This window comes from Uranotaenia lowii, chromosome 2 (assembly GCF_029784155.1).
Source record: "Uranotaenia lowii strain MFRU-FL chromosome 2, ASM2978415v1, whole genome shotgun sequence".
NCBI lineage: Eukaryota > Metazoa > Arthropoda > Insecta > Diptera > Culicidae > Uranotaenia > Uranotaenia lowii.
Window position 1 is genome coordinate 179,853,353 of NC_073692.1, and position 24,779 is coordinate 179,878,131.

Here is a 24,779-nt window from a genome sequence, read left to right on the forward strand (position 1 = left end):
GTACTAGACGCTATCTGAAAAACCACTTGACAGATTGTCACTAAATTTTGAACACGAACACGTACACCTACATTACTAGCTAGCATCACTGAGAATTTCATCAATTTCCATCCTTGCATTCAAAAGCCACCGCAGCACAGTGGTTCAAATCCCCAAAAAGCTGGAAAAAAGTCCATTTTTTAAGTTAGCGACAACCAACATTTTTATGTTGGAATCGAATCTCCAATTTTGAAGGAACGTTATGATGTAATTAGATATTTTATAGGACCTTTTACACACCTTCCATGGAACAAACATGAACGACAACTTAAACACAAGAATTTAAAATAGAATTTTTTACTCTCAACCCAAAATAACTGAAAAAAGCATATAAATCTTTAAAAATTTATAAATTTCTATACCGAAGTGATATATTATAATCGAATTCACAGTTTAGAGATGAAAAACGTCTTCTATATCATGAACTTACAAAGTTTCGCTTGATTGAGAACCCAAAATTAGATGATAAGAATTTTTCGATTTACTCTATTTATTTTTCGGAAGCAAAAATAAAGCTTGCGCTGCCGATCGCCGTGGAAAATTATATACCGTTGGATAGGTGAAAGCCTCATCAAAACATATCTCAAAATCAGCTGCTAGTTTTTGCTATATTTTGAATACGATGTCTTGGAGTGGAACGCTGTTTGGTTCAAAAATGAAAATTTTAAAGTATTTAAACAGAGGGAACCAGGCCTTGTTTGCTTCGATGTATATGCAAATTCACCATAAAACATCAGTTTTTATATTTATACAACTAACCTAAAATTTAGGGGACCATACTTAATTTTAACAAAAATATTAATAAATAATTAAAAAATATTCAATTTTCCCGTATAAAGCTCAAACCCCGTTTAGGCAATTATAGAAAAAAATAGCAAACTTTGAAATAAAATCTAATTTTTTAATTTTTTCAACTTTTCGCCTATAATCTTTCACAAAATAGCTTTTTATTAATTTTTTCCACCTTTTTTTTATTTTGAACCACTGTGCGCAGAACGTGGCCTAGTGGATAGCCTTAGAGTCTTCAAAGCCAGCGGGTATTAGATCGAATCCCGGTCATGGCATGCATAGAACATTGTCTGTGGGTTGGTGGTTTTAGCATTTGTAAGATGCTAGCCATCATATCCTCAAAAGATGTACGCTAAGAGTTAACAAAAAGGGAATCTCTTCGAGGAAACATTAAGTTTCATTGAGATCCTGTATGTGTTTGTGTTCGTTTTTAAGTTATTCACGAAACAAAGTGTTGCATTTTTTCGGATACACTCCTTATGTAAGTCGGAAAGACAGTGTCATATTCCAAAATTTGTGTTATTTGATGGCTGCAGAAAATAAGCTACCCAAACCACTGATGAGAAACCGTCAGATTCAGAACTCATTTTGTCAGTTATAACATTTTGAAATCTCAGACTGGTAATTCTACTTTCAAAATTGCATTAACTTCGATGACCGTATAAAGTGATATATAATTCTTAAATAGGTTTGAGCAAACTTCAAGTGATTTGTACAGAGTAGAGTTTATATATATATTTATTTATTAGCATCGATCCATCCACCATTCCATACATACACACATACATACATACATACTTACATACATACATACCTACATACATACATACATACATACATACGTACATCTTTTTATTAGCATGGATCCAGTTTAGCATCGAGACCATAAAAGTTCACGAGTTCAAAGTCGCTTTTTCCTAATATTTTGTTTCTTTAAATTAGCTAGGCGCTTAAGCTAGTATTTTTCAAGCAAGTAAGCTTGGTTTGCAATCACAGCATTAACACACTTTTTATCCAGCCTGTTGTCTTTTATTTTGTTATACAAAAGATTAATCGTATGTAGTGTTTAAAAAAAAAAACTTTTAAACATCTTTCCAAAATGTTATAGATTATATTGGATAAAAAAAAATCCGTTCATTTAAAAATGCCAATTTACATATCGATGATTAATTCGCAAGCGTCTGTTGACCCATAATCAATAAATTACACAAGAAAACGCTAAGACAATAAAATGCAACCAATGAAACAAAAAAAAAGGAAAAAAAGCATATTGCAGTTGGTAACAGTGGCGAGAAATAATATGTGCTTCCATCAGTTGTTCCATCTATGGTACTGCTGCTGCTGCTGTTTAATGTGAAGGAACGATAGAGAAAGGGGTGAGGAAGCGAGACGCGCCATTCAGCTGCAGATGTGTCAGGGGAATCCAGATTGCGGAAACGGGAGACGAATATGCATCACACAAAGCCATCAATTATCGCAATTACGATTATTTAACAATAAAATTATATTCCCGAGACTTTTGACCGCTCGCTGCCATCCGGAACACACCTTCGCGCGATCAGCTTCGTTGTCGATGCCTTTGCGTGCTTCTGTGCCGGTGTAGTTGTGAGCACGTGTCGGATTTTTGCGCCCCTTGAGGCTTACCGTTTTTGTTTAGTTTTTTTTTTTTTGCTATCTTCTTTATTCGGTTGCATACGATAAAGATATGAATCATATGAAGAAACAGATCCGTTTTCCATTATCGTCTTTTGACTGATTTGTCGGTACTGCTAATTGACTTCAAAATATGGTTTTATCATTTTAGAGAAATAACAACAAAAAAAAGGACTAATTTCTAGAATACTTCGCAAATGAGAATTTTGAGACTCAACTTTTTTTTAAACCGAAGAAATCAACTCGTTTCTCGGTTTTCCACAAATGGCAATGCACTTAGCAACAGTGCGAGTGACTCTGGGTAATTTTTATTTCTTATCCCCTGCTCCAACACCCTCCCTCCCTGGATCCGAGTGACGGCGCACGGTGGAGTTAAGCTTTCTGACAGCTAGCTAGCTGGGGTGGAGGCGAGGGGCAGCTCTCTTTATTTCGCTGGCAGCAATTTGACGGATGAATGCACGCCACATATATCATCGGTGTTAGACATCATTGGGTAAAAATTGCACTTGGTAACAGGAGCGCGTTCGTCGTATGGAATGGCGCAAACACAATTGGGAGTGTTGAATGAAGAGAAATGAATAAAAATGGAAGGGGACCACCAAACAGTTGATGCATTGGAAGATTTTTTTTGGTTTCGGTAGAATCGAATGTTAAACGATTTCGGTGCTTTACTCCTCGCTAAAAGCTGTGATTTTTTTCTGATTGATTTCCATCACGAATTGACAAAGAAATATTGCGCTCATGGTTGGAAATAGAATGAACGAGGTTTTGCTGGGCGAAAATATGACCTTATTTTTTTTCTAAATAGTTAAAAAAGAGAACCTGTTCATTCTAGAAGTTCGTTGTTCTTTAAGATTATCGAACGAATTTTGCATCACAAAATCGCTAAAATTTGAGCTGAATTAAAGTCGAATTGAAGTCTTAATCACTCGCAAGCGTTTTGTAATAAGACTTGCAACAGGTTTCGTCGTCGATGATAATACACACCAATTTTCCACACAGTAGTTGATCATATAATTTAAAAGCTCTTGGTTTGACGGGAGCAGCTTGTTTTTGACTCGGCTTCGGCTTCTTCTGCTTCTTATATACCTTTAGATTCAATCAAATCTTGATATGAGAGATAAAGCTGAGAGGAGATCCACCTTTTTGGCCACATCACATTACTTTTTAGTCCAAAATTTAGTTCACCGGACACGCGTTTTGTCCAGATTTGTTTTTGTCCACGAAGCTGCTTTCGCCTCCATACTTGCAAATAGAATTTTAGACCGCACCAATGCTTACTACTTCCGTTTCAACCAACTGACTTAGTGGAACATTGGGGATTTTTAGCGCTTTTCCGGGGAAATGCTTTTCATTTTCACGGAAATTATGAAAACTAAAGCTCACGATGTATAAAGTTTAAAGTTAAACTGTAAACAACAACACCCAGCAGAAATCAGGTTCAGAAATTCTATGAAGCTACCTAGTAATGTAATTTAGACATGTATAAAATTTAGTGACAATCTGTCAAGTGGTGTTTGAAATAGCGTCCAATACTGAAGATCATTGACAATTTTTTTTGGGCAGGATCGAGGAAAATCCAGGAAAGTTCCAATGGGAGACCCAAAAAACAGCTGGAATTAATCATTTGACCAAAGTTCACAAAGTAAATCGATAAAAGTCTCCTAAAGGATCCAACAGTGATCTAAAATTTGAATAAAAGTGAAAATTATTGCTTCACTGAAGTGAAGGAATGTGAGAGGTTTCTTCAAGCTCAATCCGAAAAAAAATAATAGAAGAAGTGATAAAAAAGATATTTTTTTCTGACTTTTCTGTCCTGTCTAGTTAAATGGTTGATTTGTGACTGGTGAATGTAGTCTAATTGTGGACATTTCGACTTCTCAGCAAAAAAATTGGTTTAAAAACAGTACATTTATAAATAATGTCCTACGTTTCGGCCATGATCTTGGCCATCATCAGGAAGATTCTGAAATTTTGTTTATTGTTTGTAAAAAATATTTTCCGCTTTACATTTTAAAATTTTTCAACTAACGGAGTGTGTTTTGTCTAGCTGACTAATAAACAGGTTTGATTGCATTTCTACAAGGTGGAAAGGCTGCCAACCGGTAAAATAAACAAAATACGGTGGTCAAATCGTGCGCAAAATATTAGGACTGCTAGTAGGGAGATATTTTGGAGAAAAAAAATAGTAATGGACAGCAAAACGAACTATTTAGCGGCATCTGACATGTTTCCGGCCAGTAACTTTTCGATAGCAAGTCGTGCCTGTATTTTCCAAAAATAAACAAGGAAAAAAAAAGAAAAAATTTATGTCTAGTACTTGAGAAGGCTGACGATGAGTGGCTAAATATATGAAGAAGACTGCCTCCAAATGCGACCGTTTTTCCCTACATAGCACTTCAATAGGCACCACATAGTTCATATTTAATCTGTTTTAGTTAGATCTGGAATCGTGCCATTTCGTAAAAACTGTGGTGGAGTGATAAAAAGTCAAATATGATGTTTTTATGTCGAAGGAGACAATCGGCTAAATTTTTAATAGCTTCGACCAATTAAAAAGTTTTGAGTTATTGAGAAGGTCAGGCTTCAAGGAAAAAAAAAACGTTATCAAAAATAGCCTTGATTTGAATAAAAGCTTGGTTTATAGTATGCATTATAAATGACGCACTTGTTGCCCAAAAATTTAAGTCTAAAATCTTCTTCATTAAACACTATCTCAAAAACCACTTGACCGAACATCATTCTCATTGGTTAATAATTTAACTTAATTGTAAAAACTATTTTTTCAACCATCTGAGATAAGTTCCGCTTTTGACGCTTGTCAATAATTTGATTTTTCATTTTCGGACAAATTTTTCGGTAGTTTTTGGTATGTAACACAAACCAGGAAATCTGGATTTATTATGTATTTGAATTTTATGTAAATGTTGTATCATACAACTTGTATGAATGGAATGAAAACTTGAAGTATGATTATCATACAAATGTGTACTGAATATTCTGATTTATTATAAACTAGCTGACCCGTTGTGCTTTGCTACACCTTCCGGAAATAAATGTAATTTGTAAAAATTTATTAAAATTTAGATTTTAGAGAGCATTGTTTTAAATCAAACCTCATCATACTTCAGAACCAACAACTTTGAAATGAGAGCTGCAGCTGCAGTTCTGAATAGCAATTTAAAGATGGTATATATAATTTACTGATCTCTAAACTCGTTTTTCAAGATCTGAAATTTGTACTCTGTACCCAAAAAAACCTTTTTAAATATCGTCCTTTCTTTGAAAACCTCTTTATCTTAAATTTACATGGGAGCTCTCCCATCTTTTTCAATTTTGTCCCCCACTGCTTGAAGAAGGTAGGCAAATTTAACCGGCTCGATACCCAAACAGCACTTATCATGGTAATGAAAAATATATTAAATTAGTTATGTATTAAATACAGTGCAAATTTCTTTTTTTTAAATAAATTTACTACGGTAAACATATAAATATTTAAAAAAATATCAGTTGCATCACTAAATAAGTTCTCAGCGTTTTTTTTTTAATTTTTTCTTTGAAAGTCAAATTTTCAAATATTTAGTTAAAAACAAATTTCTAAGTTTACATTTGTCCCGCATATTGGGGCAAGTGTCAATGCAAAGCTTATTTACAGATGCGTCAGAGTAATGGCTTTAAAATGGATTTAATACGAATTCCTGTTTTTTGTTTTATCAAGTTTCACTGATACCTCTGCAGTATTCCTGCAATATAAATTTATGTTTGTTACTCCACTTTTAACGAATGCTGTTCAAAGGGAATGACCTTCATTTACAAAGACATTTAAAAATTTTCAATATCCGCTGCAGTTTCAACATTTGGAATACCCCTTCTGGTCTTTCCAACATATTGAATCATTTTGAAGATGAATTTCTTAAAAGTTCGACGTTTGCCCTTGCCCCACCGTGTAAGTTGACAGAGAGGAATATTGTTTTTAACACTTTAAGGGCAAACTAAAAATTTCTTTTAAAAATTTTAAATTTTTTTTTTTCTAAAGTCTCGCTTTTCAAAAACGAAGCGGATTAAAAGTCTCTTTTATGCAGCCATGTAACACAAAAACACTTTTCATGTTAAGTACGTACTTGAATTGGTATGTAAGCAAAAAGTACAATGGTTTTTTCAGAATTATTTAAAATAAAAAGCTCCCATTTTTATTTCTAAATTCGTTTCAGTTGTGTATTTGGGCCGAAGTAACAATTTCTAGAAGAAAACCTAATTTTTAATTTTTTTTAACAGAAAAAGTTGAACGTTTGAACATGTTCTAATGTTCCTTGAATGAAAAGTCGAATGCTACCTACATTAACACGAACTAAATATGGAAGTATTTTAGCAAATCTTTCAATTGGTTTCGATTCGATCAATAAAATACCAATCCGTGTCACATCTAGGCGTCATTTATTACCACGTGCTGTGTACAAATCAAATAAGCAAGAAAAAAACACATCTAGGTTGCATATCGCCCCACGTGTTTGAGAAACAGGCGCCTTATTGTTAAATTTTCCAGCAATCAATGAACAGTGTGCTTTGGTTACCATCCTCTTGCGACGACGTTTGCTCGCCCATGGAGACGAAAAACAAACCCCTCAAAGAAAATATGCTTGGTTGAGAAATACGCGCCAAAATATTCCTACTGATCAGTATGCTATGCCTGGGTTACTATCCTTTTGCGACGTTGGCCGGGACGCCTCGACCATAGAGACGAAAAACAAACCGCCCAAAGGAAAAAAAATCTCAAGAAAATGGATGTCATGACTTTAATTTGTTTCGAAAAACTACAAATTTTGTATGGAAGCCTCTCCTTCCTTAAGTCGGATGGAGTTTTGACTATTACAGAAACCATCCCCGGCCTCAAAAACCCTCAGATGCCAGTTTTGACGATGATCGGTTCAGTAGTTTCCGAGTCTATAGGGAACAGACAGACAGACAAACATTCATTTTTATATATATAGATTGGACCTTTCAAAACTCCGATTCAAAAAAGTAAAAAAGTTGGAAATTGACAAACAAAATTCTCAAACTATTTTGAAACTGGAACTGGAACTAGAACATTTCGGAGTACTAAAATGCATGCGCTGATCTAAACAATTATGATTTTTTTAATGAAATTTCCGACTTTTTCTCACATTCTTCCGATTTCATCCCGCTTTTGAGACAAAAATATTTCTGACGTTATGGATGAACTTTAGACTTATTTAAGTTTATTTTAAGGAAAATTATCCAGAAAGAATTTTCCGGTTTTGATTTGAAGTTTCAGGTGTTTTCCCGGTTTTTCCGGTCTTTTCAATTCCTGGTTTTTTTTACTGTTTTCCGGTTCGCAGGTCATCCTGTTTATATTATCTATCCATAAAAAATTTCTCAATTTTACTCAAAGCCAAATCATGTGCAAAATAAGTTTGATAGTACAAAGTACATCCATCCCATCTCTTTAACATAGGCTTACCAGATACTTTCAGAAAAAAGCGGGACATTTCACGAAAAAAGCGGGACATTTTAGAAACTCTTAAAAACCTTATTTTGATCATTCCTTAACATAAGTATGTGTTCCTTCAGCTAAACTAAATGACCATAGAAAGTAATGCAATATGGATAAATGAAATTTGTATAAAAATTGAATTCTCAAGTAAACTTCTATCTATACCGCGAATTCTTCAGTCGGAAATTTTGAAGTTCAGAGTAATTTAAAATCCAAAATTTGAATATTTTTTTTTATATTCTTAAACAGCCAAGTTTCAGCTTATTTGCCAAGTTTCTTCTGAATTTAATTCGCCCTTTCATTAAATTTTTGATTGAAAAAAATTTTTTTTTCACTTTTTCCTTAAGCTTTACATTCAAGGGATTCTGCTTCGATTCCGAAAAACATCTTTAGCTATCATCATTTGGAAGCAATTTAAAGAATATTTTCTTAAAACGAAAAATATTAACATCGAAAAACGCTTAACTGAAACAATTTGTTATGACGATTCTTAGATAGGCTTCCCAGACTGCCTTACCCGAACTTGCCCGGATATTTGACATAAAATTTAGGAAAAGTTCAGTCCGGCCCGGATGTTCGGATTTTGTAGAAAAACGCCTTAATTTTGCATAAGTTCATTCACTTTATTTCCAAAACTGAATAAAAAACTTTAATTGAGTTAGTATATTTTTTTGAGCAATTTTGCAGTCTTTCGGAAGTCTAAAACACAATTTTAAATCTGCTTATGTGTTTTGATTTTAAGATATATTTTTAAGTGTATTCTTTTTTTTATTGAATAATTCCGTGGTTTTGAACAAATTTGCCTGGATATTGGCATAATTTTGGGTTGAAAATTTTGAATCAGATTTTGCTAGGTTTTAAGATAAAACTTCTCGGATTCTGCGGGCCCGGAAATGTCCGGAAAATATTCTGGCAACCTTAGATGCTAAGAACTAAACGAATTGTATATAATCATTTAAAAAATGCTGCTCATTTTAAGAAAAAAAAAACACAAAAAACTTCATATTTGAATGATTTTTGTAGTGCACCAAAGAATTTAAATTGAGGATAAATTGAGGTTTTTCCAATGTAAGTCAATTAAACTTCATAAAAGTGTTACCTATTAAATTTCCACAGCCTTATCGGTGATTATCAGGTTCAAACCTTGGAAGCTCAAATTGTTAATTAGCAAAGCAGAAAATTTCATGCCAATTTTAGCTCGATCAATCAACTCATTCAATTTCTAGGGATCTCAAAATGACGCTCAAGTTCTTACGAAAATTTGTTTTTATACAGTGAATCGGCAAAAACCACTTTCTCGACTTTAACTCAAGCAATTGAAGGCGGACTGATTGAAATTTCTTCGGAAGGATTCTACACAAATACTTTTAAAGGTAAGGTTGCCAGAATTCTTTAAGCGTGCATCCGGGCTGGACAAATCCGGGCAATTTTATATAAAAACCTGGCAAAATTCGGGCATTTTACTTGAAAATTTACAACCAAAATCCGGGTCAATTCTGGGCAAATTTAATGAAAATCCAGATTTAACTCAACAAATATCAAGAAAAAAAATTGAATAAAAAAAATTTCAATTTTAAATCGTATTCAAGGTTTTCAAAAAACTTTTCATGTTTAGTATTATAAAACTTGCTTAAAACATTCCGTTTTGAAGGGATAAACAAGCAAAAATTTACAACACAATTTGTTGGTTTTGGATAATTAATTTAATGAAATCCGGGCAACCGGGCCAGGCCGGACTGTTCCCAAATTTCGTATAAAATATCCGAGCAAACCCAGATAAAACCGAGCAATCTGGCAACCTTATTTTGAGGCCACACGTGTCTATGAGCTGCCAAAAAAAAACTGTTATTCATTTCTTAAACGGTGTATTTTAAGCTTTGGTTCAAGTTAAAATCGATTGAAAAACAGCTAGATATTTACATGGATTTGAAACTATTTTTTTTGTAGTTCGTAAAAACGTCTGGTCTTGGAGGCTTTCATGTTGATTTTTTTTAAATGAAAATATATTCAAATTTTTAGAACAAGGGAAATTTGATGAGGGATTACTTCAAATGCAAGTTGACGTTGTCCAAGATAATTTTTTTTGTCTGCTCCTCCCAACAGACGCAAAAAAATTCGCAAATTTAATATTTTCTATGGATTTTTTAAAGACGTATTAAATAATAGGTATGCACATGTTTTAGGTTGTTCAGTATAAAAACAGTAATGGTCCCAAGTGTCTGCCCTGTGGAACAAGCTAGGAGAGATAGCGTTTCTTTAGATAATTCGGTTGGCGTTTCCTCAGAAAATCCTATCAATTGTACCGGAACTTTGAGATGCGAAAATATAAACAAGCAAAATATGAAACATCTGAAACACTCACCGGAAACCGCTTGGCGTCGTAGCTCCGCTCCGAGCACAGGTTGTAGACCTTGTAGCACCCGTGGTGCTTCATCTCCAGCATCTTGTGCACGTCATCTATCTTGTTCCGGTAAAATGATTCCACCTTCTCGGCCGGATAGCCCATGGCGATGATTCGTTCGTTGATGTCTGCGCAAATGGGAAGTTGGGAAAGTTGGAAAACAACTCGGTTAGCAATTCGCAATATTTTTTTTGTTTCGTCTATGGGATCATCGGAAAATTGGATCCCTATGATAATGAGGGTTTGATTCTGTTGTTGTTTCGCACCCTGCCGCCCCAGTAGATTTTAATCGGGCGGGTGTGCCGAGATAAATTAAATTTAAATAATTAAACTATGGTAGGAAAATCAGTAATTACTGTATTCAGGGACCGGAGGGCTGCAATAAAGGTAGTTCGAAAAGAAAAAAAAAATAGTGAGAAGCCATCGGTCCAAAACGGGTGCGTCGCCGTCGTCGTCATTTAGATGCGCCATGATCTAGGCGTACCGATAAGATTAGTGAATGAACGCAACAATGTCGGTTGATTATTGTTGGTGTTTTATGGGGCTTTTTTGTTTTAGTTGTTTTTTTTTTGTTATAGGTGCATTATGAATATTAAGTGCGGACGATCCATCGGTATGAGATCTAAGTATCTAGGGGACGCTCTGCCAGCTATAGATATCTACGCTATCTAATTTACAATTCAAAATTACATTGATCCAAACGGCACGTGCGATTTTATTCGTATCTTCTGTACCTAAGCTAGGCGGTTACGAGAAATTGAGATGGTTCTAAATAATATGCATTTTTATAAAAACTACTTAGACGTAGATAAATTCCTAAAATTTCTTCCATTTGAAAAAGAAAAAAGAAAAACTAAGTATATCATAGGCTCTAATAGTTTCTCTTGCTAACAGAAATAAATTAGAGCCGATACGCACCTGCGACGAAATCGTGCTAGCCCATATTGACTAATTTCACTTGGATCATTTGTCTGATTGAATTTAATCCAACGGTGACCATCCCTAGCTAAGCCATTCTACGATGCAAATATAGTAGGTATATTAACTATTATTATCATTCGCGTGCGTGAGTTCGGTTTTAGCCAGGCGAGGGGTCAGCATAATATATGCGTACCCCAAACTAATTCATCCATCTAGAGCTCCGTACCCTAATACGAGCATCACGTTTTTGCGGAACCAGTCAGCCAAAAGGCGAATGAAGAAAAAAATGACCACACACCCAACCCAGTACGACAGCCGGTTAGTTTAGCGGGTTATTAGCTTGTTTTTTTTCGATTCTCTCTGTCTCTTCTTTTAATGAAGATGTTTTGTATGGAAATGTATGGCGCCCATATGGTTGTTGGTTGTCTTTTCGAATTAGGTTCCATTTCAATTTTCATGTCGAAATCGAGAAACTTTCTAATTATTACACCGGGTACCGGGGCAGAACTATTTTTAGATGATTTATTCAGCGCACAACGGTCTAAGGCAGTTAAAATTAACATGCCTAAGGAAATCATTCTATCCTGGTGGCTTAGGTGATAATATGAAAAATTTGAGAGTGACTTATAAGTCGGCTTCTGAATGGTAAACGTTATATTACAAGGCACGTTTTTGGTCACAATTAGCCAGCGTGATTAATGAATTCGTAGTCTTCTCAGCTCTTGGTTACAGAATTTCATTCAAAGTCATAAAAAGATACTATGAAACACTAGCCGTTAGGTCTAAAGGTTAGGCCACGTCTCTTGTGAAGAAGACTAATTGAACTAAGATTCTGTTAGCGAAAGAACAGATAAAAATAGAATACAAAATTTTACAAATCTTCCACGGAAACTACAATATCAATTTAAGTATCTTATATATCCTATATTTATGTATTGTTTAAATAGATGGATCCCAAATAACAATTTTAGCTTTATTATGGTCAGCACAACTTCGTTAGGACTGTAGTATTAATCTTCAAAAAGAACCAAAAGCGCATTCTATGCATCACCAGAACTCTAATAAAGCGATTTGGCCCTATCCTAGAAACGTCATCAAGGCCAACTTTTTAAACGTCGATAAAAAATACATGCAGTTAAATTTTGGTCAGCAAAGCTTTTATAACGCTTTTATAAATTTCTTTGAATGGCGCCATCTTGAAATCTAAGATGGCGACTTCCGTTTTATTTTAAAACGTTCAAAAGGCTTTAAATCGCGTGAAACCGAATATGAATATTGGGTGAAAAAGCTAATCTTGAAGAAGTCGAATTCCGCTTTCTGACGCCATGTTGAAATCCAAGATGACGGCTTCCGCTTAAATTTAAAACGTTATTTATTAATCAAAATCGTACTTAACTCCTACAAGGGTATTTGGTTAAAGGATGAATCAAAAGAAGGCGAATTTCATTACCAAACGCCACCTTTTTTTTTGTAACTTATTTTTTCAATTATTTGTTTGTTTTTATTTTTTTTTTGTTTTTCATGTTTAAATGTTTTATTTTTTTATATTTTTTTATATTTTTTAAATTTTTTTTTAAGTTGTATTTTTCAATTTGTTAATTTTTTTAATAATTTTTAATTTTTTTATAATTTTTTTTAATCTTTTTAATATTTTTAATTTTCTTTTTATTTTTTTAAATTTTTTTTTATTTCTATTTTTTTTTTAATATATATTTTTTTATTTTTTTTTTGTTATTATATTTGTAATTTTAATTTTTTTTTCTTCATTTTTTATTTATTTTTCCTTATTTTTTATTTTTTTTAAATTTTTTTTCTTTATTTTTTATTTTTTAATTTTTAATTTTTTAATTTTTTTTTAATTTTTTATTTTTAAATTTTAAATTTTTAATCTTTTAATCTTTTTTTAAAAATTTTTAATTTTTAATTTTTTTGATTTTTTTTTATTTTTATTTTTTTTATTTTTTTTTATTTTTTTTATTTTTTTTATTTTTATTTAATTTTTTTTTATTTTAATTTTTTTTTTATCTTTTATTTAATTTTTTTTTTATTTTTTATTTTATTTTTTTATTTAATTTTTTTTATTTTTTATTTTATTTTATTTTTCGCTACCGACCGCCACCTTTTAACTTATTTTTTCAATTACAGACTCCGTTCGTTTTTGGCAACATGCCCGAACATTTTGTGTTGCCAAAATCGAATGTTGCCAAAATCAAACGGTTTTTATTCTGAAATTTTTTTTTCCAATTTTAACCAAATAACTCTTTTTATTATCATTAACGTTATTTTAAGTCAATTTCCGACCATTTTTGTAATTTTAAAAGGTTTTGTTTCTCATATTTTTGATGCATTTTTGCTGTTTTTGTCATACTTCATCATTTTTAAGTTGATTTTGTCATTTTTAGTCTTTCATTTGTATTTATTTTTGATTTTTTTTTTAAATTTTTCATATTTTTGTAATTTTTGAGTACTTTATAAATTTTTTTAACACATTGGTTTTTGTTGTTGTACTCTATCACCATTTCTGAACGTATATACGTTTTTTTTTGGTATTTGGTATCGAATGTTGCCAAAATCGAATGTTGCCAAAAACGAACGGGGTCTGTATTTGTTTATTTTTATTTTTTTATTGTTTTTCATGTTGAAATTATTTTTTTATTTTTTTTTTCCATTTTTTTTAAGTTTTATTTTTCATTTTTTTTTAAATTTTTTTATGCATTTTTATTTTTTTTTAAATGTTTTTAATATTTTTAATATTTTTAATTTTCTTTTTATTTTTTTAATTTTTTTATTTCTATTTTTTTATATTTTCTATATTTTTTTATTTATTTTTTTGTTATTATATTTTTAATTTAAATTTTTTTTATTTTTTTTTTTTCTACATTTTTTTTTAATTTGGTTTTCTTTATTTTTAATTTTTGTCTTTATTTTTAATTTTTTAATTTTTAATTTTTTAATCCTTTTTTTTTTAATTTTTTATTTTTTTATTTTTTATTTATTTGATTTTGTATTTTTTTAAATAGTTTTTTTATTTAATTTTTTTTTAAATTTAATTTTTTTTTATTTTATTTTTTTAAATTTTTATTTTATTTAATTTTTTTTTTCATTTTTATTTTTTTTTCATTTTTATTTTTTTTTTCATTTTTATTTTTTTTCATTTTTATTTATTTTTTTAATTTTATTAAACTTTTTTTAATTTTATTAAACTTTTTTTTATTTTTTTATATTTTATTTATTTATCTATTTTTTTTAATTATTTTTTTTGTTTCTTATTTCTTATTTTTTTTATTTTTTTTTTGTTTAAGTTCTTTTTATTTTTTTTTATTTCTATTTTTTTTAAATTTCTGTTTTATTTTAATTTTTGTTCTTTTTTTATTTTTTTTCTTTATTTTTAATTTTTTAATATTTTTTTTTATTTTTTTTCTTTATTTTTAATTTTTTTATATTTTTTTTTATTTTTTTATTTTTTTATTTTTTTAAATTTTTAATTTATTTTTATTTTTATTTTTTATTTTCTTTTATTTTTTATTTTCTTTTATTTTTAATTTACTTTAATTTTTTATTTTTATTATTTTTTTATTTTTTTTAAATTTTTTTTAATTTTTTTTAAATTTTAATTTTTATTTCTTATTTTTTTATTTTTATTTTTTTATTGAATAAATTGATTTTCGGCTACTTCAGTCACGAAAAAATCTTAAAACGATTTTTATTTCTTCATCCGACGTTTCGGCATTTATTATGCGTTTTTCAAGGAGTCTATTAATATGACATAATTAATGATGTGTTTAAAAATGTGTTACAATATATGGTGTACTTACTGAAATTTCTCGTTTTAATTGTCCAAAAAGTTTTTTGAATCTGCTAAACTGTCTAATCGGAAAATGTAAGTCCAGTTGTCTGTGGTGTTTAATAAAAAAATTTTTATTTTTATTTTTTAAATTTTTTTTTATTTTTAATTTTTTTTCTATTTTTCATTTTTATTTTTTTTATTTTTTTTTTTAATTTTTTTTATTTTTATTTTTTTTTATTTTAATTTTTTTTCAATTTTTTTTGGTTTTATTTTTATATTTTTTTGTTATTTTTTTTATTTTTTTTTTATTTTTTTTAATTTTTTTTTAAATTTTTTTTTTAATTTTTTTTTTAATTTTTTTTTTAATTTTTTTTCATTTTTTTTTTATTTTTTATTTTTTTTATTTTTTTTTAATTTAATTTTATTTTATTTTTATTTCTCTATTTTTTTTTTTATTTTTATATTTTAATCCATCCAAGATGGAAGCTTTCGTTTAAAATGCTGTAAATGATTTAAAATCGCATGAAAGCCCCACAATACTGGTACATATGTATTAGGTAAAATGGCTTAACAAGAAGAAACCAAATTTCGCTTTCTGACGCCATCATGAAATCCCAGATGGAAGCGTTCTCTTAAAAATGCTGTTAATAATTTCGCTTTCTGACGCCATCAAAAATTCCAAGATGGCGGCTCCCTTTTGACTCTAGAATGCTAAAACGACTGAAAATCAGATGAAACCCTCACAATATGAATATTGAATGAAAGGACAAACGAGTAGAAGTCAAATTTCCCTTTCTGACGCCACTCAAGATGGTGACTTCCGCTGATCTTTGAAATGCTGTAAATCTTCGAAAATCTCTTTCGAATTGCATGCGATTTTCAGTGATCTTGGATTAATGATGGCGTCAAGCAACAATTTTTTTCCCTTCTACTAGTTGGGCCCTTTCACTCAATACTCATATTGTAGAGATATTCACACCACTTCCGGTAATTTGAAGTTTTTCAAAGATTTTTACATTTTTTTTTTTAATTTAACTCGAAAATATTTTCAGACAATGATATTTTCAGACAATGTAGATCAACTTTTCAACTAACGCTCTACAAAATTTGAAGTATGACTGGTAACAAAGATACAGCTTCTCCCGTAAAAAAGGGAAATTTGGAGTTGCTTCACTAAATTTGCTGTATCTTTGAAAATTTTCATTGAAAAGTCTTGAAATTTGGTCGAAATGTGTAAAAATGTTTCATTTAGTATCATGCCAAGTTTCGTTAAATAAGATTGATGTGATCAAAACTGGTGCCAGGTAGAAAATGAGGTTCATTATCGCCCAACAGACGATGTTTGTATGAAAAAAATCGTAATCAATGTGTTTTAGGTTTTTCTTATACAAATTCAAATAAACAGAGCTATACTTTAAAAGAAAAGGGAGATAGTCAGACACAGCAAGATAGAGAACGTGAGAATCTAAACGGAGAGAATATGCAAAATTCAACAGGGAAATATGTGAAATAGAAGCAAAAAAATAATGGAAAACATTGTAGAAGGAAAAAATGAAATGGAGAGACATTAAGCAAAAGGAGGAAGTGAAATGAAAAAAAAAGTACTAAGAGATAGGACCACACAGCTTAGCATAAGAACAAATAGAAAGAGGCGTTTCAAGTAAGATTGTGGAAAGATTTTGAGGTTAAACAAAGCCAGAAATATTTAAAATTTCCCCCTAACAGAAAATTAAGCTCAAGTTTAGAGCTGCTATGAAAATAAAAAAAACGGGAAGCAAGAAAAGTAAATTAAATTCAACATCAATGTCATGGGTTTGAGATCCCAAAGCCAGAGGAAATTTGTTTCGTATTTTAAATTTAATCTATTTAAAATTGAAAAAATCTTCCTTTTTTTTTTTTCAAATTTTCAATTCAGGATTCGCAGTCTATATAAAAAAATGGTTAATTAAAAGAATCCGAATTTTAACTGATGATTCGGATAGAAAAACAAAATTAAGAGAAAAAAATTTATAAAGAAAGAGCAAGAGAATGTTGCGGTAAATGAAAGAAAAAAAAACAGCTAAAGAGGAAGAGAAAGAAAAGATCCATGAAAAACAGGAGAGAATTTAGTAAGGTTGCCTGATTGCCCGGTTTTATGCGGGTCGGATCTATTCACTTTATTAGTCCAACTATACAAAAAAAAAACAAATTGCGTAATTTTTTATGTATGCGTCCAAACTATTTTTTTAAGCAAGTTTCATAAAAAAAAATCATAAAAGGTTTTTGAAAGTCTAAAACACAATTTAAAATTTTGTTGATGGGTTTTGATGAAAATAGAAAAATATATTTCAAGTTATTTTCCTTGATCTTTTTGATTAAATTGGCCCGGATATTCGGTCGACAATTTCAAAAACAAATACCTGGAATTTTCCATGTTTTTATCGATATAATGGCCCGGATTTGTCCGGCCCGGATGCGTGCAGAAAAATTTCTGGCAAACTTAGAATAGAGACCAAGAAAAGTGTAGCGATATACATTATAGATTGTATTGAAAAATTCGATAAAAATATAATCACTATAAGAGATAGTTAGAGATAGTAGAAAAAGATAATCATTTTTTGGGTAAAGTCACAGAAATTGTTTTTCGAAAAAACACCTTTTTTTCGGAAGCTTTGCAATAGACTCAGAGAGTACTGGACCGATTTTTACCAAACTTGGCAGGTGGATGCATAAGAAGCCGGGGAAGGTTTCTAAAATTGTCCAAGACCCCTTCCCCTCACTGGAAGGGCGGACGAGGTTCCAAACAAAAGAAACATGTTTTTATATCTTTGGGAGTCGATCAAGCAAATGGCACCAAATTTGGCAAGGGAGTGTATTTTGGTACAAAAACTTGTGTATATGATTATTTGAAACCCCTCCCTTCTTCCAGTGGGGTGATAGGAAGAGGGAGGAGTTTCCATACAGAACTAATCGATCAAATGGAACCAAATTTTGCGTGGAAATGTATTTGGGGTACTAGAAATGCTTCTATGAATATTTGGTACCCCTCCATCCATCTAGTGACAAGATATAATACAATTTTCTACAAGAAGAACTAATCAAGCAAATGTAAAAAAGAGAAGTTTTCTTACAATTTTTTGCATAACTCATCGAGCAAATGAATCCCAGTTTGGCATGGAAAGAATTTGGGTACTAGGAATGTTTTATTAACCTTTGGTATCTATCTCAATCCAGTGAGGAGATAGGAAAGGGGAAGGGGGCTCCCTTAATGGACAATATACAGGAAGGTCCTGAACATTTTGGCACCTTAAACTTACCTTCCCTATCCATTTGACCTTGTATCCAATTCGGTCGAATGACTATCATTAACAAAATTCCTTCATTGTTTCCCAATGAAGTCTATGTGAATTTGAGCGTTATTCCCCAGATTCTTGTGTGTGACATCAAATTTGCAAATCTTCTATGATGAATACAGTAGGTATGTCAATCATGTGGGCTCAGCTGTTTTCAAAAACGATATCAGAGGCCGAGAACGAATGAACGAACAAACGTTGGTCTCTTGCAGTGTTATTTTCCCATCGCAATCGTCTTGGGGGTTGCCGTCGTCGTCGTCGTCGCAAAGTCTGTGTATGCCCGATCCGAAACTCAAGCCATTGACTTTATTCAAACACCGTGCTGAGCGCAAGTCGATAAGAAATGCCGCTGTCCCGCGTTTTTTCATTAGCTTGTTCTTCCTACTTTTTCATTTTCTCTCTCGGTTTTATGAGTAGCGATAGCACATTTGCAGATATCTCGAGAGCTTCCAATCAAACGGTTTTCTTATCAAGGATGTGAATGTATAGGTGGGCTTCAAGCTTTTTTTAAAGATTTCTCTAACTGTCCACGATTGGATTGAAAATGCGTTTTCCGTAATCTGAACCGGAAAGATGTGTCGATGTGCTGCGTTCCCTTCACTCTAAAAGTCTAAACTAAACCATCAAGAGGCCAATTCAGCAAATTTTTCTGCGCATTGACCTAATTTGAGATTCGCACTGGATTTTCGCACGCTGTCTGGCTGAACCAGTTCTAACCGGCCGCCAAAATCACTACCACAACCATCGTTCTTGGGACAGAGAACGAGAGACCGTATGCAGTCTTCTAGAGTATTCCGTTGTAGACGTTAATGGGACGTTTCGTTCGAGCAACAATGAAGGCATCGTGGTCAGAACATTCGGAACAGCACCGGGCACGTCTGGACTATGAGGAAGACGTTCCACATGAATGGCAATTGATTATGCAATTGAGGCCGCACTGCCGAATGAGTTGTTGTGGTTTTGGAGAATCTCGAAAGAGCACGTTCACGGATGCTGCAAAATCCGAGGCGGGCTATCGGTAGGTAAATATTTACTGAGTGCGAATTTTTAGTTTTGTAGTTTACTAAACTAAATTAAATTTAGTATTTTTTTTCTTTTGGTAAACAAACAAGGTAACCCTCATTGGCACTATTGCATTGCTTGCTCTTAGCAATTGTCGATACCTTTTCGTTTTCGAATCCCCCGGCCAGTCGATTTAGATGGCACCTCTCTACATATGGCAAATTTACATTAGAAAACTATTAGCAAACAAGCGCGATGACAGCTCCCACGGAATGATCGGCAGCTGGAAAGTGAATTGCTGCTTTGGAAAATTGAAAAAAAGTATAGATACCACAAACGATTTAACGAAAAAAAAATAGAAGCTCCCATTCGCCTCGACGGGGTGTTTATCATGAATTCTTTCTTCTATGACAGCTGGCATTCGGGCAGTTGATTAGCGAACAATATACCTAAAGGTTGCTACTAGTGTGGTGAATCGATGGAAACAGCATGGTTGTGGGCGCTTAACGATTTATTTTTTGTTTTCAGCAATAGAAATTTTCTTATCATTTGAAGGTTTTAATTTGTCACAGAAGAGTTTTATGAAAAATTCAAGAAAAAAACCTATTGATAAACCAAATTTTCATGTTCGTGATAAACATTTCCTGTGAACCAATTTGTGAAATTGGATAAGCACTTGTTGCTACATTGTCATCCAGAACCGAAAATAAACAACGTCCACATTAAATCCTAGTGAAGCAATTTAAATTATGGATTCCTTGAATGGCGATGGCCCCAAGCAAGTGCACTTCCTCGAACTTCCTTTGTCAATTAAACTGCCGCCGCTCCCTCATCAAACGACGTGGAAATCTCGTAAAAACGCTTACGATATGCACCCACTTAAATCGCGAAACGGTCAGATTAATCCCTAGCGTGACTCGGTAGATGATGGTGCGGACTGGGGACATAAATCACAGAAAATGAGAACTAGAGGTACCTAGTTAAGTAGGATGTTGATTTATTTAAGCCCTAAAGTTATCATCTGTTTATTTTAAGAAAAAAAAAAAATGAATCATATTAAAGGATGAGACTTCCGATAGATGAATTCTTTGAAGGTTTCGGTACACTTGAACTCTTTACTGCATAAAATATGATAACACTGAGAGAAAAATTTCTGTCAATGGAAATAACATTGTAGACCTATAACTAAGCAATTTATAGAAAATTGTTTTTTTTAATAGTTGCAATTGTTGAAATAGTGTAGGAAATGACATTTTTTTTAAATGATTTTTAGGTTTCATAATTTCTGATTCAATTGTTGATGCATTAAAATTGATTGAATTATTTTATTGTACTGAATTAAGTAAAAACATGTGAAAAAAACATCGAGAACAAATATATGTGGGTTTGTATGCAGTACAGGGTTAAGACTTACAGGAATTCAAAAAACTGTACAACCTTATAACAAAATTAAATGTACAGAGGCTAATCTATTTTTTAAGGTAATAGAGTGTCCATTTTCCGGCCATTTTAGCGTTCCCAGAAATCTGAAAATCTTTTCCCCGGGAGTTCTCTGTTATTTTTTAAGTTTTAAGTAGAAGTACTGCAAAACATTCCGATAGAAGTTTTTCAATGCCTCAACAGTTCAATTAGAAATTATACAACCCAAGACCCAAAACTAAGTACTTTAACCGACAAACTTGACTTCAACTTGTTGCAAAAATTTGGAATAATTGAGAAATATTTTTCACTATCGATAGAGGTTGGTTAGCTAGCCTTCACTTCCGGTTATTCAAAAAATCTTTTAAATTTTCAGACAACTCAAATAATTTTCAATTTATTCCAACAGTTTTATATTACTTCATGGCGGACCATTTTTCATCGGTTTAAGCCTAAAACTAGATGAATCGGTTCGTCCATTTTTCTGTTTTCGTGTGGAATAATTTTTAACAAGCAGATTTGTTCGTGAACCATCGAATTAATTTGATAGGAATGTTAAAAGTGAGGCTGTTTAGAAACGCGGACAATTGTCTGAATTCTGGATGAAAGTTCTCAATTCTAAACTCATGAATGTAAATAGTCAATATCATTTCCTTTCAAAACATGTAATTTCTTTGCCGATGATTTTGCTACTGTCAACAGTTTGCGAAACGGAAATTCTAAATTGTAAGTGTTGCGAAATAGATCATTCTACTTTTTTTGAAGCGTTTCTTTATAGGAATGGTTTGATTTTAAAGATTTTTTTTCTCGTTTTGCACCTTTAAACACTAAGGTGCCGAACGAAAAAACATTTTTCAAATTTAATGTATTAACCAGTTTTAAGAAAAACAGTATGTTTAAGTCAAAGCCCTAAATCAAGGTAGAACTATCTATCATTTTACTTGCTTAATCTGATCCATTTCTTCCAATTTTGATCATGTAGAATTTTAGTAACTAAGTACTTTTTATTGGCTTCGGGATTTCCCGGTATCTTTATAGCGTTTCCCGAGATTCGGTAATTCCCGGGTAGAACACTTTAGAAGGTAGTTATCTATTTTGTTGGGTCGAGGAATTCTAAGAATAAAAAAAAATCGATCGTGGTTCTAACCAGTAAAGGTTGGACGGAGTCCAATCGGAACGAGTTTTCGATTCTACCCACAAAAACCTGACCAGCATAAGATGTTGGGCTCCTAGTTAATTCAAGTACGACGTTAATGTCGGAAACTGAAACATAAAAATAACAGCTTTGAACAAACAAAAAAAAAATCGATCTAAAATTTTCTAGAAGTCGTATCTGAATATCCTGGTGTTGTTTTCATTAGTGACATTTATTTTAGTTTTTTTTAGCTATTTTTCTGATGAAGAACTGTTTTATGTCTTTCTGTGATTGCAATTGAATGTTTTCTGTCGCGTTGGCTTTAAATTGGCTCCAATCATAACTATAAAATATACATCAATACAAAAGTATTCAACATAGCTGATTGATCGCTGTATTTTGTGGAGATTATAGTTGTTTTTTATTGTTGCATTAAAAGAACAACTATAACCTTTCATTTATGTTGTTTCAGAAACGGTTTTAGTGATAAATAAAGAGACTACTGTAAAAAGGCGGTGTGTGTCAATAAAAATTTACTTTTATCTGTCAGTGTTGTTCCAATCGAGCAAAAGATGTGTCAAATTCGTTTGTTAGTGAATAAAAGGAACAGATCTCGTAACATTTTAAAAAGGATGAAACTAGCAGTTAACTCGAAATTAGAAAAACGCGTTTGAATTTTTTAAGTTTGAAATTTTTCGTTGCGTATCCGAAGATTTTACATTTTACATGTTTTTTTTACAATATCGTTTATTTGAAACGGCTCTGACCGCTGGTTTTAAAGAGTCAAACTTTTGTTTTTTTTTGTATTTTCATTTTATTGTTTAAATCTATCGTTGGAGAAAGAATAAAGTAAAGAAAACGAAGAAAAATAGATTCAAGGTAAAGATATTTTAAAATTTAAGGCAGTAGCACACATATCGCATATACAGTTTCATTCTGATTAACAAAGAAGACGAAGTGTTCTTTAGAGAAGTAATACCTTACTAAATAATTTTAAATTTTCTATAAATAAATGTGTTGTTCATTAAGATAGTTGAATAAAAACATATATCTACGCATTTCATTACTTAAAAATTCAAAAACCACCCGTGAACAACTTCGAGCGCCTTCGGCTTGCTAAATCCGGTCATTTGAAAATTTAAATCCCAGGTAATATCCGCCGAAATTCGGGAATAATCCAAAAATTATTAAATAAAAATCAAAGAGAAAAAACTTGAATTTTTTATCATCGAAACAAATAAAAAGGTTTTGAATTTTTTTCGAGGGTTCAAAAGTGTTGTTTATATTCATTTTGATACAACTTGTTTAGGAATTTCGTGATGACAACAATCAAACATAATAATGACTCAATTTCAGTTTTTTGTGGGTTTTGGAAAATGAAGCGAATAAATCCGGGTAAGATCCGGGCTATTGTTAATAACCTGGCAAACTGAATTTCTGGTCGTCACTTTTGCTTATGAATTCCATCTGAGTTCTCTGTGTCTCATGGGTCGTGGAATCATGGAAAATTAGATTAAAAAAAACATTAAAAAATTAGGCTTCTTTCAAACACCAGGTAAAATCCTTCAAAAAACTCTGACAGCTCAGGAATGATTAATTGCGTTCCGAGTGCACCGGCTTATGGAAATCATTATATTTATTTAAAAATTTTGAACATATTTATCTCATTTTAAAATGCTTACTGTTATTTACCAACCTATAGATTATATTTTCACATTTCAATCTCTAGAACAAGATAGCCACATTTTTTTATATCGAAATTTGCGGATTTTTACCTGATTACTTTTTGACCAATTCTCTTTCGGGAAGGATATACTATTAGTGCATATTGCCATACATGCATTTGCACAAGCTGTATTCTTGCATATTTTCTTGTTTATCCAATTTGGAAAATTATCTTTTATTTAACAGATCTCTTTGCTTTCCTGGTAATTCTGTTAAAAAAAAAAATAATTCATGAGGACTTGATTGTGAATCTCTTTTATGTACGCATCGCTTACAGCCTAATGGTATTTTTTCGGCAATTTGTTATTATTGACCAAGGAATATATTCAGATCATATTCTTTACACCAGTTACATCTGACATCAGGCATTATTCTGCGTATTCTTCCTTGTCCAGTTTCTTTAACCTTCAGTATGGTAACAACATTTCGTGGAGATAAATGTCCTTCATAAATAGATATTTAGGCTTTATGCAGGGTGGCCAGCGAGTTTCCATTTTTAAATTCCCGGTTTTTACCTTTTTTCCGATGGAGATTTTATGATTCTCCCAGTTTCAAAACACCTAAATAAATTTGTTTATCAGATGTTTTTGAACAAAAAAGTAGCCAATTTCCAGTAATTGAATTTTAAAGTTGATTTTTTTTAAATTATAGCGATGCTCATTGGGATTTCTACTGAAAATTGCAAACTGACATGAAAAAAACTGAACTGAATGAAAAAAAAAACTTAATTTTATTACTAAGCCTTGGCTTTTTCATTTCTGGAATTTTAAATATATTTGAATAATTTCGGATTGAGTAACCGATATATAAATCTAAACTTATTTTTTTTTTGTTTCGATAATCGTTTTACCATCATTATGGCATTCGTGACTTTATCAACGTAGTTGGCGGATCGTTATTGAAAAACTTATCCGGTACAACTGTGTTCGATGTTTACTCTTGGGCTCGAACTTGTGGACATCTGCTCAGTTGACAACAGACTTGCCAACCGAGCTATATCACAAGCCCTAAACTTAAATTAAAGTTTGGATTCATAAATCGAATTTTAATTTTAATTTCTGATA

At 31.6% G+C, this 24,779-nt stretch overlaps 1 protein-coding gene across 9 annotated transcripts in view; it reads right to left on the reverse strand.

The window, feature by feature from the left end:
- Positions 1-24,779, reverse strand: part of LOC129744846 (phosphatidylinositol 3,4,5-trisphosphate 3-phosphatase and dual-specificity protein phosphatase PTEN) — a 231,443-nt gene that overhangs the window by 101,869 nt on the left and 104,795 nt on the right. For all 9 annotated transcript variants that reach the window (XM_055737584.1, XM_055737583.1, XM_055737582.1 and 6 more), the window contains one exon: positions 10,356-10,522. In XM_055737584.1, the coding sequence (XP_055593559.1) occupies positions 10,356-10,522 (167 nt within the window). The remainder of the gene's footprint in view (positions 1-10,355; positions 10,523-24,779) is intronic.